This window comes from Phalacrocorax aristotelis, chromosome 1 (assembly GCF_949628215.1).
Source record: "Phalacrocorax aristotelis chromosome 1, bGulAri2.1, whole genome shotgun sequence".
Taxonomy (NCBI): domain Eukaryota; kingdom Metazoa; phylum Chordata; class Aves; order Suliformes; family Phalacrocoracidae; genus Phalacrocorax; species Phalacrocorax aristotelis.
The window spans coordinates 8593136-8607987 of NC_134276.1; the positions used below are offsets into that span (position 1 = coordinate 8593136).

Genomic DNA, 14852 nt, shown 5'->3' on the forward strand with positions numbered 1-14852 from the left:
GAGTATTTACTGAAAGAGAGGAGGGCTGGAGGGTGGTGCCTAGGGGGCGATGGCTGGAGAAGCCAGGTCAAGCTCTTCCTGGGGAAAGGTAAGGGGCAGGTGAAGAGTGGCAGCTCTTCCTTACAAGGAGTATGTAACCGGTGGGATGTGCAACCTTCTTCTTCAGCAGGTGTAGCAGCAAGGGCACAGCCTGTGCCAGGCTTTGCTGTGGGCAAAAGGACTATAGGAGCACGACAGCTCCCTGCAAAACAGGAACAAACTGCCCAGGGGGAGAAATGAAAGACTGACAGACTACAGGAGCAAAACCAAAACAGCTTATTGCCTCTCCTCAATCTTCTCATGTACAAAGTTTTCTTACTGAGCGCTTGGGGAGCTCTGCCCAGAAGATGTCTTCTTGCTGACAGGGGCCTGTCACACAACAGTACTTTCTGGTGTCTCTCTGTGCGCGCAGTCCTCTTGCAGAAAGCACAGGAGATCTGACTGCCCTGCACTAATTTCAATGGTATCATGCAGACAGTCCAAACCTAATTTAAAATCTAGTCTTGATTTATGGATTTCTGTGCACAGGGACTCAACCACTAACCCGGTATGCATTTTCAGGAGTTTTATTACCTTCAGAATTAAACATGCTGAGCTTTATTATTTTTGTACAAGCTTATAATTATATCAGCTTGCACCAAAGCTATCGCTTAGAGTAGTATGCAGGTGAATTCTCTGCTGAATAAAATCACTCATGCTGGACAAAACATTACATGTCAAGATGCTGTCAGGTATATGATGTAGAAGTTCTGGCAGTGTTTTGTTGCTAGCCACATCAAGTCTCTGGTGTATCACTTGGACCCGGTCTAACCCCCGTGATAAAGTGGGAATCTGTCCAGTTCATCACCAGGGAGTGCTTAAAAAGCCAGCAAAACCAGAGTTTCCTGTTATCTGGGAGGACGTAGAGGAAATAACTAGTTACAAGCTTGCTTTGCTTGAGCACTGATGTCTTAAAACCCTTTCAGTATCACCTTCCCTGTGCTCAGTGATCTGTGTATGAGTAATGCCGTCTTTCCCTTTATTTCTTCTACCTAAGCTATCAATGCAGATTTACCATTTCCAGGCAGGCTACATTTCTTACTCCTTTTCCACTTGCCCCTAACATAGATTCATTAAGTAGGATTTTGTTTGCAATAAAAATCTTTTGAACAGGCATAGCATTGGTAAGTGTAGGCACAAGCATAGGCTTGCTCCCTTGGGCTCGCCCTAGAGCCCCACGCTATCCTGACTGAAGCAACCCTGGTGCAGTTCTGGTGCTCTTTGTTGTCACGTGCAGGACTAAAGCTCAGCTGGGCAAGTCACTGACAGCTTATAGAAGCTGTATGTCTTCTATTACGGACACACCCCCTTGGCTGTGCTGAGAAACCCTGTGCAGGGTTCTGTGTATCACCCACAGCATGGCCACGGTCTTCAGCAGAGGCTTAAGTGGGCATCACTGGCACAGCACTTAATGAGTGACTCCACTCACAGGTACGATGCTTGGAGTTACTTTGGTCAACAAGTTATGTTTAATTCTGCTTCCCCCCTGCCTTTTTGCTATAAATAGATGCGCCTTTTTCTTCTGTTTACATCTCGGATCCAGGGACTGCAGGGATCTCGGCTCAGATCTCTAAGAAGAAACCTCAAGCCTCTTGCCACTGCCACCTACCGTTGCAGCTTCTTTAAATACAAGGAAGAACTTTCGGGTTGTGCTTGCGTACCTTGCCAAGTAGCACAGCAAGGAGAAAGGATGGTTTGCTAGTTAAGGTCTTTCAGTCATATCCAGAGCCAGGCTGCACGCTCTCTTAGTGCTGGGCAAGTCTCTGAACCTGTGCCTCAATTTCCTCAACTGTCAGTAGTGAAAAAACCCAAATCCACACTGACTGCTACGGAAAAACTTCTTTTTAAAGTGAATTTGCCTGTGCAGACTTGCTGTGTACCCGTGAGAAACTGCTTCAGCCAGCCTGCGGGAGAGCTGCAGCCTCAGCACACTGTGCCCTCGGTAGGAGAGGCTGCATCTCACTAATACCCTGCTAGAAATGCACTTGATGAGAAGGTGCAGAACTTAGGGTAGAGACCAAGAAACTGAAAAGGTTTACCTATGTTTTCTGTAAGGCTGATCCACGCTAAAAGTAGCAGATAAAGTTGGCAAGAGACTAACTGCCCTCATACTTCCCCAAGTCTCCTGAAAATAAAGAGCAGGTACATACGTATTTTACAGAAGAGCTACGAAGGCACACAGCATTACAGCTCCAGTTCCAAAGGCCTGGTTTTTTTCATCCCTCCCAACCACCGCTTCCATTGGCCATCTTGGTGCAACAGTGACTCACAGCAGAGCGTAAGCAAAATGCCCAGGAACAAGATGAACACAAAATGATAGGTTCCCACAATACGACTTTCAGCAGCTTCTGCCTCTCATGTTTCCTAAGGCAGAGGTGGTGTCTTTATAACCTGAAAGTAAAGTCCTTTAGATATAAGTGTTGATTCAATTTGTTCCTTGCATGCAAAGACACAAAACCCTTCTGACCAAACACTGAGTCTGGAGCTCAAGTGGGTACACCAGAAATGAAGTGAGGCCTCACACACAGAACTGTAGTAACCTCTACTTGTAGCAGAGAATGACCCAAGCAAAGCCTCCTTGTCACCAGTCACAATGCCCATGGCGCATACCCATTCTGTACATGAAAAACCCCCGCAGCAAGTAATTTTAGGCCCATGTCTGCTTCTACAAGTCAGCATTTTCAGACTGATGGGATGCTGTGCCATCGGGTTCCCACAGCCTTCTGCAGCACCCGGCCTACAACGTTGGAGCAGCAGCACCAAGACCTCTCTGCTCAATGCTCCTACATCAAGCTGTTCTGGCTGGGGGATATGGAAGACCCCAAAGCAAGGAAGAGGAAAGATGCTGCCAGGAATCTGCCACTTGCAGACTTTAACTTGAAAAAGCCTACAGAGAAACTGGGAGCTGCTACCAACCTCTCAGGATGGTCCCCTCCACCCAGCTCATCTCTGCCCTGGGATCCCAAGTGGGCTCAAATACAAGGCTCCCATGTGGTATTCAAAATTCTTTGATGAAAATTGGCCCTTCTCCACAGAGAGTCATCAGGTAAGCATCTGGAGCAGACAGAGACTCCAGGGCTCTTCTCATGATAAAAAGGCAACACTGAAGGCTAAAGCACTTCACCTACCTGTACTTGATAAAGTGAGATCTACTAAATACACATTTAGAGAAGTTTTTATTGCACGTTCTAGAGTTAACTTACATAAAAGAAAGTAATTGCAAATTCTGTTTTCCCCCATCTCGGTGGTACAAAGATCTGCAAATAAACACACCTTGTCTGAGGAATACATATGCCAATAGGTGCATAAACAATATAATTGTTTTTAAACAGATCTTTTCTTCTACCGGCTCCTTCCCAAAAGTCTTAAAAACAATTAAAAAGAACACAGCATAGCAATCTCTTTTCAGTGTTTAGGCTTATTGGAAAAAGGGCTCTGCGCTTGGAAGAACAACTCAGGAGACCAGGCAGCTGCCCCTTCCAAAACACCCCCTGAGTAATTTGCACTTGAGAGGAGATTCTTGTCTTCTGAAGGGGAACAAGTTTCCAGGATTGTATCATTTAAAAACAAGGCCTTGGTGACGCCTGCAGATACAGGAGTTGTTAGAATCCCAGCTCTATTCCCAGGGTTTAATCTCTCATTTCTGGAGCACATATAATCTTCACTCTTCTCTTTACTCTCAGAAACAGGGTTCCTGCCCGCATGCCCACAGGTCAACTGCAAGTCAGTAGCCCAGGCACCTGTTTTAAAGCGTAAAGATGCCGTTGGTTTCAGCCTTTTGTTTGCAGATGGAGGGACCCACTCCTCCAAGCTGGCAGACAGCTGGCTGCTGAGGAACTGCTGTGATACAGTGCTGTTACTGTCTTTGTTTTCCCCGTTACCTGGCCTTTCCCGTTTCCTTAACCTGCCAGTGAGCTGCTGCAACAGAACGTTTTGAAAGGAAGACCTGGATCGCTTGCATTTGGAATGGATTTTAGCGGGATTTTTAGGGGTGAAGATAGGGACTAAAGAGCTGCTTTCCTCAACAGGCCACAGTTTCTGGCAAGGTTTTGTCAAAGGAGTTGACTGTGAATAAGGAACAAAGTCTTGAGCGCTGACTGAATTGCCCTCGGACTCACAGGAGGAGCGAGTTACTGGTGTACTGTGCTGTCTGAAAACAGGAGGGGACTGGTGTAGGGATGAGCTCCATTTTGAACTGTTACCGGGAACATCTCCAGGATAAAGCACCAATTCAGGAGCTGTGACCTTTTCTGTCACAGTATCTTCCTGTATTAAAGAATTACAGGATTTATTTAAGAATTCTACAGGTTTTGCTACCTCTCTTGCGCTTTCATCAAAGAGGTCAGCAGAAGCATTGTAGCTGCCTTCAGGGAGGATACTGTTCCATAGCATCTCTCTCCTATTAACACTTTTGAAGGTATTTTCTGACAGTGCTGTCAACGGTTTTAATTCTCCTTTATATATCCTTCTTGTGCTGCTGGGAGTTGCTGGATCAGAGTCCCATCCCCCTGTGCACATAAGATCTGTCCTTTGGCTTGGCGTAGAAGAATTTTCTTTATCTGTACAACCAGAGAAACAGCTATAATATGCAGAAAACAGACAGGTAGCTCCCTTGCTCATTTTTAAACAGGAGGTTTCTCTGTGTTCAGCAGTAGGCTGCAGACTAATAAAAGACCAAGCTGACTTTGAAATGTCAATATTTGCTTCTTTGGACTGCACATCTCTGCTCTCGGAAGCAGAAGGCTCTGATGTAACCGGCAAGGACTGTGACAGAATAAGTAGATGAGGGTTAGGTGCAAAGCAAGATGCTCCACATTCCTTGTCAGTTGAAGATAAAGCATTAGAGGAAGACTCACATTGTGACACCTCATCGCTTGGAGACTTTGCATTCAACTGAAAACAAGCAAACGATATGTTCTCGCACCTATCATTCTCTGCTGGTGGCAAGTACCTCCCCGAGAGGATCGTTTTAGGTGAATCACCAGCTACTAGGATTTGCCTGGGATACGATTTGTTAGGATTTACACCCAACTTGCTACTTTCAAGAAGGGCATGTTTGCCTGCCTCAAGGCTGGGTGATGTTACACCACTCTTACCATCTTCTAATCTGGCTAAAAATTCATTTAGGCTTTCTGAGAATGGGAGATCATCCCAAAGCACTGAGTCCGTCTGAGATACTCCAGCTACATTTACATGGTCAGAAGCTGAGGGATCTCTCTTGTAAAAAAGGGAGTTGTGGGATTTTTCTGGGTAAGAATAATCTCTACTATTAGTCTTTGGGTAAATGCTTTTTACCCCAGATTCCAAGGGATGCTGTAACAACCTGGAACTGTTTCCATGTGATGGCTCAGTCTTTGAAGAGAATATTCTCTCTAATTTATCAGTTGCAGAGGTACTGTCAGTCCGACCGGGCTGTGAACTCAATTCATTATCCTCCTCTTTATCCCTTTCCTTCACAGCAGAGCTGCAAAACTGTGAATCCCAAAGAGTTTGATTGTTGAGGCTTACACTGCATGATTCTGCAGACACAGCCCACCCCTCTTGGTCATGCTGTTCACTCACCAGCTTTCCCACTTCCAGAGTGGGAAAGTCTTCCACTGTCACCCCAGCAACAGATGAAGTCAGGCTGAAGGACTGCTGCCAGGACCCTAAAAAACTTTCTCTGCCATGAGACGGAACAAAACAGGAGCTTCTGCTGAGGCTAGACAAGCTGCTGAGCTCACTGACAGGTTCATCTATTGGAGCTGAAGACGCATCAGGTAAGTATGAGCTGTTATTACAGCTCCTGAATTCTGCCGACTGCAGGAGCCGATGGAAGTAGCTGATAACGGTGAAGCCAGTAACAGCAGCATTTGGCAGGAAGATCTGGCAAGCTGTAAGGTTTTTTGTACTTCTATTAATTCTGGAACGGTTTTGCAAGATGCTGTTGGCAGCAGAATGCCCTCTATCTTCCCTTGCAAAATCCTGGGGGGAGGAAGGGAAAAAAAACAAAACAACAAAAACTTAGTGCAATGCTTTATTTTTTGATAGAAAAAAACTTAACTCATGTCTTTTAAGTTAGGCTTAAATTTAGGTCTCACTCTTTGTCAGGATCTGCAGGGAAGCGAATAAAAAACAGTCCATCACACAAAGCAGTACTCCCTGGGAAATACGCACTGGCAAGGGCTATAAAGGGCATCACAGCAAGCGGTTCCTTGCTTGTTGCAATTACGCAGAATTTTGGAGCTGGAAAAACAAACAAGAATTCTAAGAGAGGACTTCACACAAAATTTCTTCCTCCCTTTAGGGCACTGGGTGCTTCCGGGCTTCCTCCAGCGCAGTTCTGTGCAAATGGCGAGCTGCCTAAGGCCAGTGCTTTTCTTTTATGCAGGAGGCGCGGGCAGTACTTGAAGCAAAGCACTCTGGTGAGTGCTGTACTGTGCAGTACTGACTTGGCAGCTCAGCTGTCAAAGCTGTTTTCTATGTGCTACCTCTGTGAAAGGGAAATAAGCTACAACCATTATCTTCTCAGATTTATTTGGAGAGTAGCATTTCAAAGGACCTTCAGCTGCAATTCTTTACAGAACCTGCTTCTCTCCACATAGAAATTACAGGTGAAAATCGCCATTAAAAGCCGAGGGCATTATCTAATGTTTCGAGAAGTGAATAAACCCTTTTTCACCTCCCCCTCAAGGTCTGGCAATGCCAGAGAGGCCAGCAAGCAAATACGTCTGTCTTCAAATTCAACAACCCTCCTACTCCCTGACTCTACGCAAAGGTTGAGGCTGAAGGCTGTTAGCCAAGGACAGTGCCCTTCTAGGAAAGCATGTAATGTTGATTGTGAGTTTTATCTGGGAGAGTGCAACTGTGTGCAGAGCTGAACACAACTACACAGAAATGTCTGCAGCCAAAGGCTGGACAAACAAAATGGTCTCTAAATGTGTGTTCATTCCTTGTGAGTGCAGGATTACTTCTATCTGCAAAGGCATTGGACCTAGAGACCTGGTGAATGGGTCCAGTTAAGTGAAGTAAAGTAAATGGGTCCATTACATAAGATGCTGTGCACTAGGAAAGTCTCAGCTCAGATATAAACCTCATGGTACCTGTGGGAGAAGAAAAACACCTGCCAGGTAGGATTTAGTTCACAGACTTCATAATATGAATGATTTGCGCAAGCACCACTTGAAGAGAACTTAGAAGACTGTTTCTATGGAAATATTACTGAGAACTAATATTTCAAAGTCTGTTAAACACATAAAAGAGCCACAAATGCATACGTTGAATAGCAGTACTTCATCAACATTTTAAAACATGTTCTTATATCCAGAAGTACCGAAATGCTGTAAGGGGATGTGTTTCTCCTTACATTTCAGACACCAGGAGACTCTGCTGCACGGGAAAGGTAGGGCAGTGCTTGAAAAGACAGTCTGTTTCTTGCTTGAACTGTACGTGTTTTTTTTTTTTTACAGACTCTCCAAGCTGTCACTGACATGCACAGGAGCTGGCACTGCTTGGGCTCTCTGAAAAGCAGCCCTGACAAGCTGTCAGGCTGACTACTGCCATTCAGAGATGACTTTTGGATGCAACTCATTTAAAATAACACAGGAGTCTGGGGGAAGAGGAGCAGAATTGTTCCCATGTCCTACCCCTAAATTTTCTCAAATTCCCAAAAGACATTGTACACGATGTTTTGGTAACTCAGTCTATGCCCCCAGCTGGCTACAAGCTATTGAAAAAACTCATCATAAGAGAGTAACGTGGATGAGATGTTACCTTCACTCCAAATATAAATCTTTTTCCAATGAAACAGGCTTCCACTGCTTGAACTAATACTCCTGGACAGGCCTCTGCGTTGGTTTCTCCTGACAGCTGATTGAAGTCTTGAATACACCTTGAGTAAAAACACAGAAGTATCGCACCAACAGAGGAAGCCTTACATAGCATTTTAGCTGTAGTATAGGTTGAACACATGCTAAAGAGAAGCTACTGTGGCAGCTTAAACTAAACATAAAGTGAAAACAGGAAACCATGAACCTATATATCAATTGTTTAGTTTACCTAATTTGCTAGTGAAACAGAAGTAAAACAACGGCTTTGAATAGGTTTAATATACACACAACTTTTGAGTGGTCCCTGTGTGACTGTGATTTCTGTATCAATGCAATGACTGCATAACGCTGTCAACGTGCTGCTATTGCTTACACATCCTTCCTGCCCACACCTTTACAGCAACAGCAGCATCCACATCAAGACATGCAAACAACTCTTTTTCACAGCTGACAGTAGTACAGCCGTCTAGTGTAGAATGCTGGCCATGAGTATGTTGTTAATGCTGCTAATATGGGATTTAATAAGTGTTCACCTTTGACCCAGTGATAACAGAAGTTATTTGAAAATAACAGAATTGAGAAACAAGCAGTGAATGTATCCAACTATCCCATCCTAGCAGTTTCACATATCAGAAAGCCTGAAGCTTACAATGTAGGTGTCAGGCTCTGAGGACTACCCGGCTTTCTTAGAAATCCCTCCTTGCTAAAGAAAAATCTGGTCATATTGAATTAAAGTCATAATGTACACGCTTTTTTTTTTAAATCCAAACGGCTAAAAAAAACAACAAAAAAAAAAACCCCAAAGACACTCTCTCTACCTTAAGATTCTTCTTCTAAAATCCTGAGAAAAAAATATGTCTAAATCTTTGGAAAAGCCAACTTACTGAGTAATGTGACATTAGACAAAGGAAATTCAATCATCTCGGATAAGGGAGGAAGGACACAAGGAACCAAACTGTGAAGCTCACTTAGCAGGTGGTACCTGCCTTCAACAGACAAGTAGAGGATCTCTTATGTAGTAATTAATCTCAAAATTTCAAGATTTCAGGAAGAAACAAAATTTCAGCATTTTCTTAAGGTGATGGGTACCAAGGAAATGATAGAAGGGAGCACTTTAGCAGCTTCTTCCCACTCGTCTCCCCACCACCCAGGCTCATCTCATTTTTTTTTAGGCTGAAGAAAAAGCAGTAGCTCTATAGTTAGAAACAAACCAGTCCTCACCTCTGCAGATTTTCTGCAGTGACCCCAAAGAATGGATCTAAGCAACTGCCAAACACGGTAATATCAAACAAATCCTTAGTGTCAGCAATCCTTAGGGCCAATCTATATCTGTAGCTTGCATCTTTAGCTTCACCTGTGCAGCCACATTTTAGACAGTTAAACCTGCCAAAAGACAGTATAAGAATAAAAAAAGGTTGAATACCTGAACTTCTGTTAATTACTGCTCTAGTAAGAACTTACCTGCAGCCATAAGTACTACTACTATAATGTATCAAATATTCGATTACACATGATAAGATTCTTTCTTATTCTTTACTCTGAGGCATTAATCTCACCGTAGGCTCAGCAAGGTGTCTGTATCATGACAGAATCCCTCTGGCTTTTTTTATTGATTTATTAAATGCTAGTCTGTTGTGAAATTGGAGAGAAAAAGTGGGCTTTGAATGACCTGCTGGGGACTCATTTTGAACTCCCTGCACCCCCAATTTTTGCATTTTGTTCCAGTTTGGGATTTTTATTCCTGTAGTTTTAGTATAATACCTAGATTTCAAAAAATCATCAGAAACAGCACTGTTAGCATCTGAAATAACAGATATTCTTGCTCTACGAAGTCAGCTCCTTCCATTTAAGAGTGACATTCATAGATTTACTGTTCTTCTGTGTATCGTAGATTCCACCTAACAGTGGGATTAAAAAGGAAAGCTCACACATTTCTGGATACACAGTTAAATGGAAGAACCTTACAGGACTGCCTGATGCATTGTACATATAGAATGAGGGGGAAAAAAATTTAGGATTTGATTTGCAGAGGCTTTCTACCAATGCTTTCCAACTTAGAAACAGCACCGAAGAAGTGGGCTGTGGGGGGATGCAGTTGGAAGCTATTAACACACATCATTTATTCTCATAAACTATCCTTCAACGCTGCATGGCACTGAACACAATAGAACTCTTGATCAATAACAACCTCCAAGCTGCTACTGGAATACAGAGAGACCTAACCAGTGATACGTAACACAAATATCTGAAATTAGCACCTACTTCTACAATGGCTGGATTTTCACCAATTTGTTTTAACTTGTGTCCAGCTCCCAGAGATCCCCAAGGCCTCTGACAGTTACAGTTAACAAACCCCAAAGTAGGACGTACCTCCTAGAATCCAGTATCAGCCTAGAAAAGCATTTTTGACAGGCAGGATAGGTGAAGTAGGAGTTCTGAACAGAAATTACAGAGGCAGCCAAGAGTCCTCTCACACTATTCATGTGCTCACAGCATCACCTGAAACAAGTAGGTCAAAATGCTTCAAAGAGTTCTCATTTTATGAGATGTTAATATTAACTGCCTTTACCTGAGTTGTTTGAACATTTTGAAAGGCAGCCCTCAGGAAATTACGATCTCTGTTTGAAAATGGTAGCCCAATTGATGCAACATCTATAATTACCCTTAATTAACCCTTTAAAAAGAAAAAAAAAATTAAGATATGTAATAAGAAGCAAGTGTTCATGATATTTACACACCACCACAGATAAGTCATGCCAATTCCCCCTTGGATTTAGGGAATCTCTATTAGAACTACCCTTGAGCACGGCACTGCAGCAAATCTGTTTGATTTTTTTCCTTAATTCAGAATGAAGTCACAGCATGGCATTAAAAACTGAAACATTTCTACGCTTGTAATTCTGCAAACACCTTCAATACCAATGGCTTTGAAAGGAGAAGATGCCTAGAAAATCTCAAAAGGGCTTGGAACGGCAACTACGCTCATGCCCTTTCAGCCAAAGAGACAGCTCTACAGTATTCGCCGTTGCTTTCAACAAAGACAATGTGTGGAAATGACAAATAAATGCTGACAAATTTAAATAAATAAGTAAATAATTTTTATTCATCATTACTTTTCTGCAGAATTACCTTGCCTTTATTATCACTATACTGTCCAAGATATCTGTTTTTAGGAAACTTCCCCTATTTTAGAAAGTTAACTTCTTTTCTCAGCAGATGTAGACAAAAATACCCTAAAGTACTTCAAATCATAGAGTTCCAACTTCAATGGCCAAAACGTTCTCTACAGTTGAAGTAAAGCACACCTTAAAAATCCTTCTTTGCAAAAGTACTTTCCCACAGTAATAGCTAAATATACATCTGTCTTCGATGTAAACTGCAGAATGAACTCAGAATAGGAAGTGAATTTTACATCTTCATCCCTTAACTCCCCCAGGGAGCCAAAAGGCCAAAGAGATAAAGGACACTCAAGTACAGCTTTTACACGTTAAAACTCATTCAATAATCAATGATATTTTGTTCATAGTTTGCCAACAAAACATAAAGTTTAACTTACAGGCTATCCCTCTGCCCCTGGGGGCACTGTTCTCAGCATTCTGGTAAAAACAAGATCTGTAACATGAGTACTAGAAAAATGTGAGTGACTAAACCGATTGCTCTGAGAGGTTCAGAGAAGAAAAAAAAAAAAATCAGATATCCCAATATGGTAGAAAGGCCAGAAAAACAGAGGCAAGAAAAACTAAAAGCTTTACTCAGGGCCAACAAAAATGAATTTTAAAAAAATCTCTTTTCAGAACAATTATTAACAGAGACTCATTTGACCTAATATATTAAATTGTGCATGCTTTCAATTCTTGCCAAAAGGGAACTATCTTGTTTTAGTTTACCAACATATAGAGAAGAAATAATAAAATTAAGTCCAATTTTGTTATTGCCCAAGAAGGTGGACTAGGAGAAACCAGCAGGTGCTTTGCATTCCAACTGTTGTTTACATAGCTGTGAGTTAAAAAAAGTACAGTTATTTGCACTTTTTAAAAAAATAACTCCCCTCCCATGCCCCCAAAACCAGTGAATGCTTCAAGTATTCAACCGAAATATGGGAGATAAAGCATAGCACGTATGTATTCACGCAGCCTCTGGTAAGAGCTCCCTTTACAGCAAACAGACTCAAGGTCTACACCCGTTTCTCCTTGGTAGAAATACAGTATTCATTATCTGGATGCAAGTTAAAAAAGGATAGTATAAATAGAACCACAGAATGTCCTGAGTTGGAAGGGACCCACAAGGATCATTGACAACTCCGAAATTCACACCATGTGTTTAAGGGCATTTTCCAACTGCTTCTTAAATATCGCCAGACTTGGTGCCGTGATGCCTCCCTGGGGAGCCTGTTCCAGGGCTCCACCACCCTCTGAGGGAAGAACCTGTTCCTAACACCCAGCCTAACCCTCCCCTGGCACATCTCCCTGCCATTCCCTCGGGTCCTGTCATCGGTCACCAAAGAGAAGAGATCAGCGCCTGCCCCTCCTCCTCCCCTTGGGAGGGAGCTGCAGAGCGCCATGAGGGCTGCCCTCGGCCTCCTCTGCTCCAGGCTGAACAAACCACGGGACTTCAGCTGCTCCTCGTAGGGTTTCTCCTCTAAACTCTTCACCAACTCTGTGGCCTCCTCTGGACACTCTCCAGTAGCTTTATACCCTTAATGTCCTGTGGTGCCCAAACCTGCACCCAGCACTCGAGGTGAGGCCGCCCCAGCGCGGAGCAGAGCGGGACAATCCCCTCCCTCGCCCGGCTGCGATGCAGGGCTCGATACACCCCAGGGGACGGCTGGCCCTCTTGATTGAAATACATCTGGTTTACTTTGGGTTATTTTAATTAAACAAAACAAAACAAGGCTCCGGACCCACATACCCAGCCAGGCACTCCAGGTGCTCCCCTCCGCCAGCCTCCAAAGAGCGTCGTCGCCTTTCGACAGCCCCGGAACCTCACCCAGATCCCCACCAGTGCCTGCTGCCCTCCAGCGCGCACACTGCCTTAAATCTCTCCCTAAGGGAAAAAAAAAATCAAAGCACACAAGAAGAGCTGTACGTAACAGGTCTCACACTGCAACTTCTGCCCCATAACCACCAGCCTCCTCCCGCCCCAGCCCCGAGGCGGCCCCGGAGGTCGGCAGCGAGCGGCCGAGCCTGGCACAAGGGCGCTGAAGAACGGAGGGAGCCGCCTGGCTTCACCCCACACCCCCCGCTCCTCCCGGGCGCTTCACGCTGTGCTCAACGCCCGGGAACGCTGCAGTTACCCGTGTTTTACCGCTCTTACCCATCTGCCTCTGTGACCAAACCCAGCCTCCGCCCCCCGCCCTCAGGCCGAGGGAGGAGCGGAGAGAAGGTTGTCGTGGTGCCCGGGCCCAGGCCCTCAGCTCCGTCCTCTCAGTCCGGGGAGGTGACGCCCCCAGCCCTGAGGAGAGCCCGGCCGACGGAAGGGCGCGCCGCTGGGGGGCGGGGAAGAGGCGGCGCTCACCCAATCGCACGCAGTTCTGGGAGGGCGCGGCTCCCTCATTTACCCAATAGGAAAGCGAGGATGGCAGCTTCCTTCTCGCAGGTCGCTCACACGGCACCCAGCCACGCGCTCCAAGCAACCAATCACCGCCTTCTCAGAAGAGGAAACAGAACCCCGCATTCAACTTGCCGTAGCCAATGGGGAAAGGGCGCACGCGCTACCCGCGGCCAATCGGAAAGCCCCGCTGCTCAGTGCCCACCCTCCCCACGTGCGGGATAGACCTTCCCCTTCGGGGCGGGCAGCATATGCGGCACCACCCACCCCCCCCGCCGGGTCCCGCCGCGCCCCGGGGCGTCCCGCCGGCGGGGGGTCAGCGCCCCGGTATAAAGCGGCGGGGCGGCGGTGGGCTCTGATCCCTCCGGCCATGCTGCGGCTCCTCCTTTTCTTCCCGCTCCTCGGGGCGGCCGGCGCCCTGCCCGCCCCCCCTCGCCGCCACCACCGCCGGGGCGTCGCGCAGCCCGCCGCCTCCTACCTCACGCGCTACCTCAGGCAGCAGGTAGGGGCTTCCCGCCTCCCCGCCCCGCAGCTCCCCTCAGTAACGAGGCTGCTTTTGGGGGGGGGGTGGGGGGGGTGGGGTTGGAGGGGGATGGTCGCCGCTGCTCCCCTCCGGGCGCTCCTGAGCGGGGCTGAGGAGCAGCCGCGCCGGTGGAGTTTGTGTCGCTCGGAGGTTTTCCCGCAGCCCAGCCGAGCGCAGGGAGTTTCCGTGGGCATTCACGGGGTATTTTCTTCCCTCAGCTGCCTCTTCTAGCCGCAGACCGGATAGTGCGGTATTTCTGCAGATTTCGAGGTGTTGCAATTCTCATTCCCTTTGGCAAAACGTTCCACGTCTTGAATATCCCGGTTAAGTTGCAACTCTTTAAAGTGAGAAGTAGTTTCGTTTGTTGTATCTACGCTCCATGTTCTAGCACCGAAGTCTGTATTCCAAAACAGCGGATAGAGGGGCCAGGGGCCTCCGTTGTACCCTGACTGCAAATAGCAGTTGTGGGTTTTGTTTGTTTGCTTTAAGTATGGAACAGATTTCTCTGACTAATCTGAGCTTATTTTTCTTGTCTGGTCTGACAATTCTCCTCACAAATTGTTGGCAAAATCCATAGCTCATGGACCGAACAGATGGTTACGGTTGCTGGTGTGGGCCTCTTGCAGAAAACTCAAAACCCTCCTTGTCTATAGGTTTTTCGCAAAACCAGTCAATAGTTCCTTTGTATGTGCTGGGGAACATTGTATCTTCACCTGTGCCATACCTGTTTTTTGCAGGGGAGATAATTGTTGCTGCTACTGGGAGGTGCAGTAAGGGGAGAGGACACTTTTCTAGTATTCTCTTGGTTTGATTAGAATCAGGCTTGTAGCCTGCACCTGCATTTCATGGCCTGATCCACGCAGGGAGTGGTGGGAAGGGGTTTAATTTGCAGGCAT

The 14852-nt window shown here is 45.8% G+C and overlaps 2 protein-coding genes across 2 annotated transcripts in view; one reads left to right on the plus strand and one right to left on the minus strand.

The window, feature by feature from the left end:
• Positions 1-3237: 3237 nt before the first annotated feature.
• Positions 3238-13370, minus strand: DDIAS (DNA damage induced apoptosis suppressor). Its single transcript, XM_075080767.1, has 6 exons — positions 13200-13370; positions 12795-12929; positions 10257-10385; positions 9108-9269; positions 7831-7948; positions 3238-6042 (listed from the first exon to the last, which is right to left on the minus strand). Exons 3-6 carry the CDS (start codon positions 10367-10369, stop codon positions 3484-3486), a joined length of 2952 nt encoding a protein of 983 aa, XP_074936868.1. The 5' UTR covers positions 10370-10385; positions 12795-12929; positions 13200-13370; the 3' UTR covers positions 3238-3483.
• Positions 13371-13681: 311 nt separating this feature from the next.
• The window catches only part of PRCP (prolylcarboxypeptidase), a 36231-nt gene continuing 35060 nt past the window's right edge, over positions 13682-14852 (plus strand). The window contains exon 1 of the mRNA XM_075080779.1: positions 13682-13935. Within this exon, the coding sequence (XP_074936880.1) occupies positions 13804-13935 (132 nt within the window). The 5' untranslated portion in view covers positions 13682-13803. The remainder of the gene's footprint in view (positions 13936-14852) is intronic.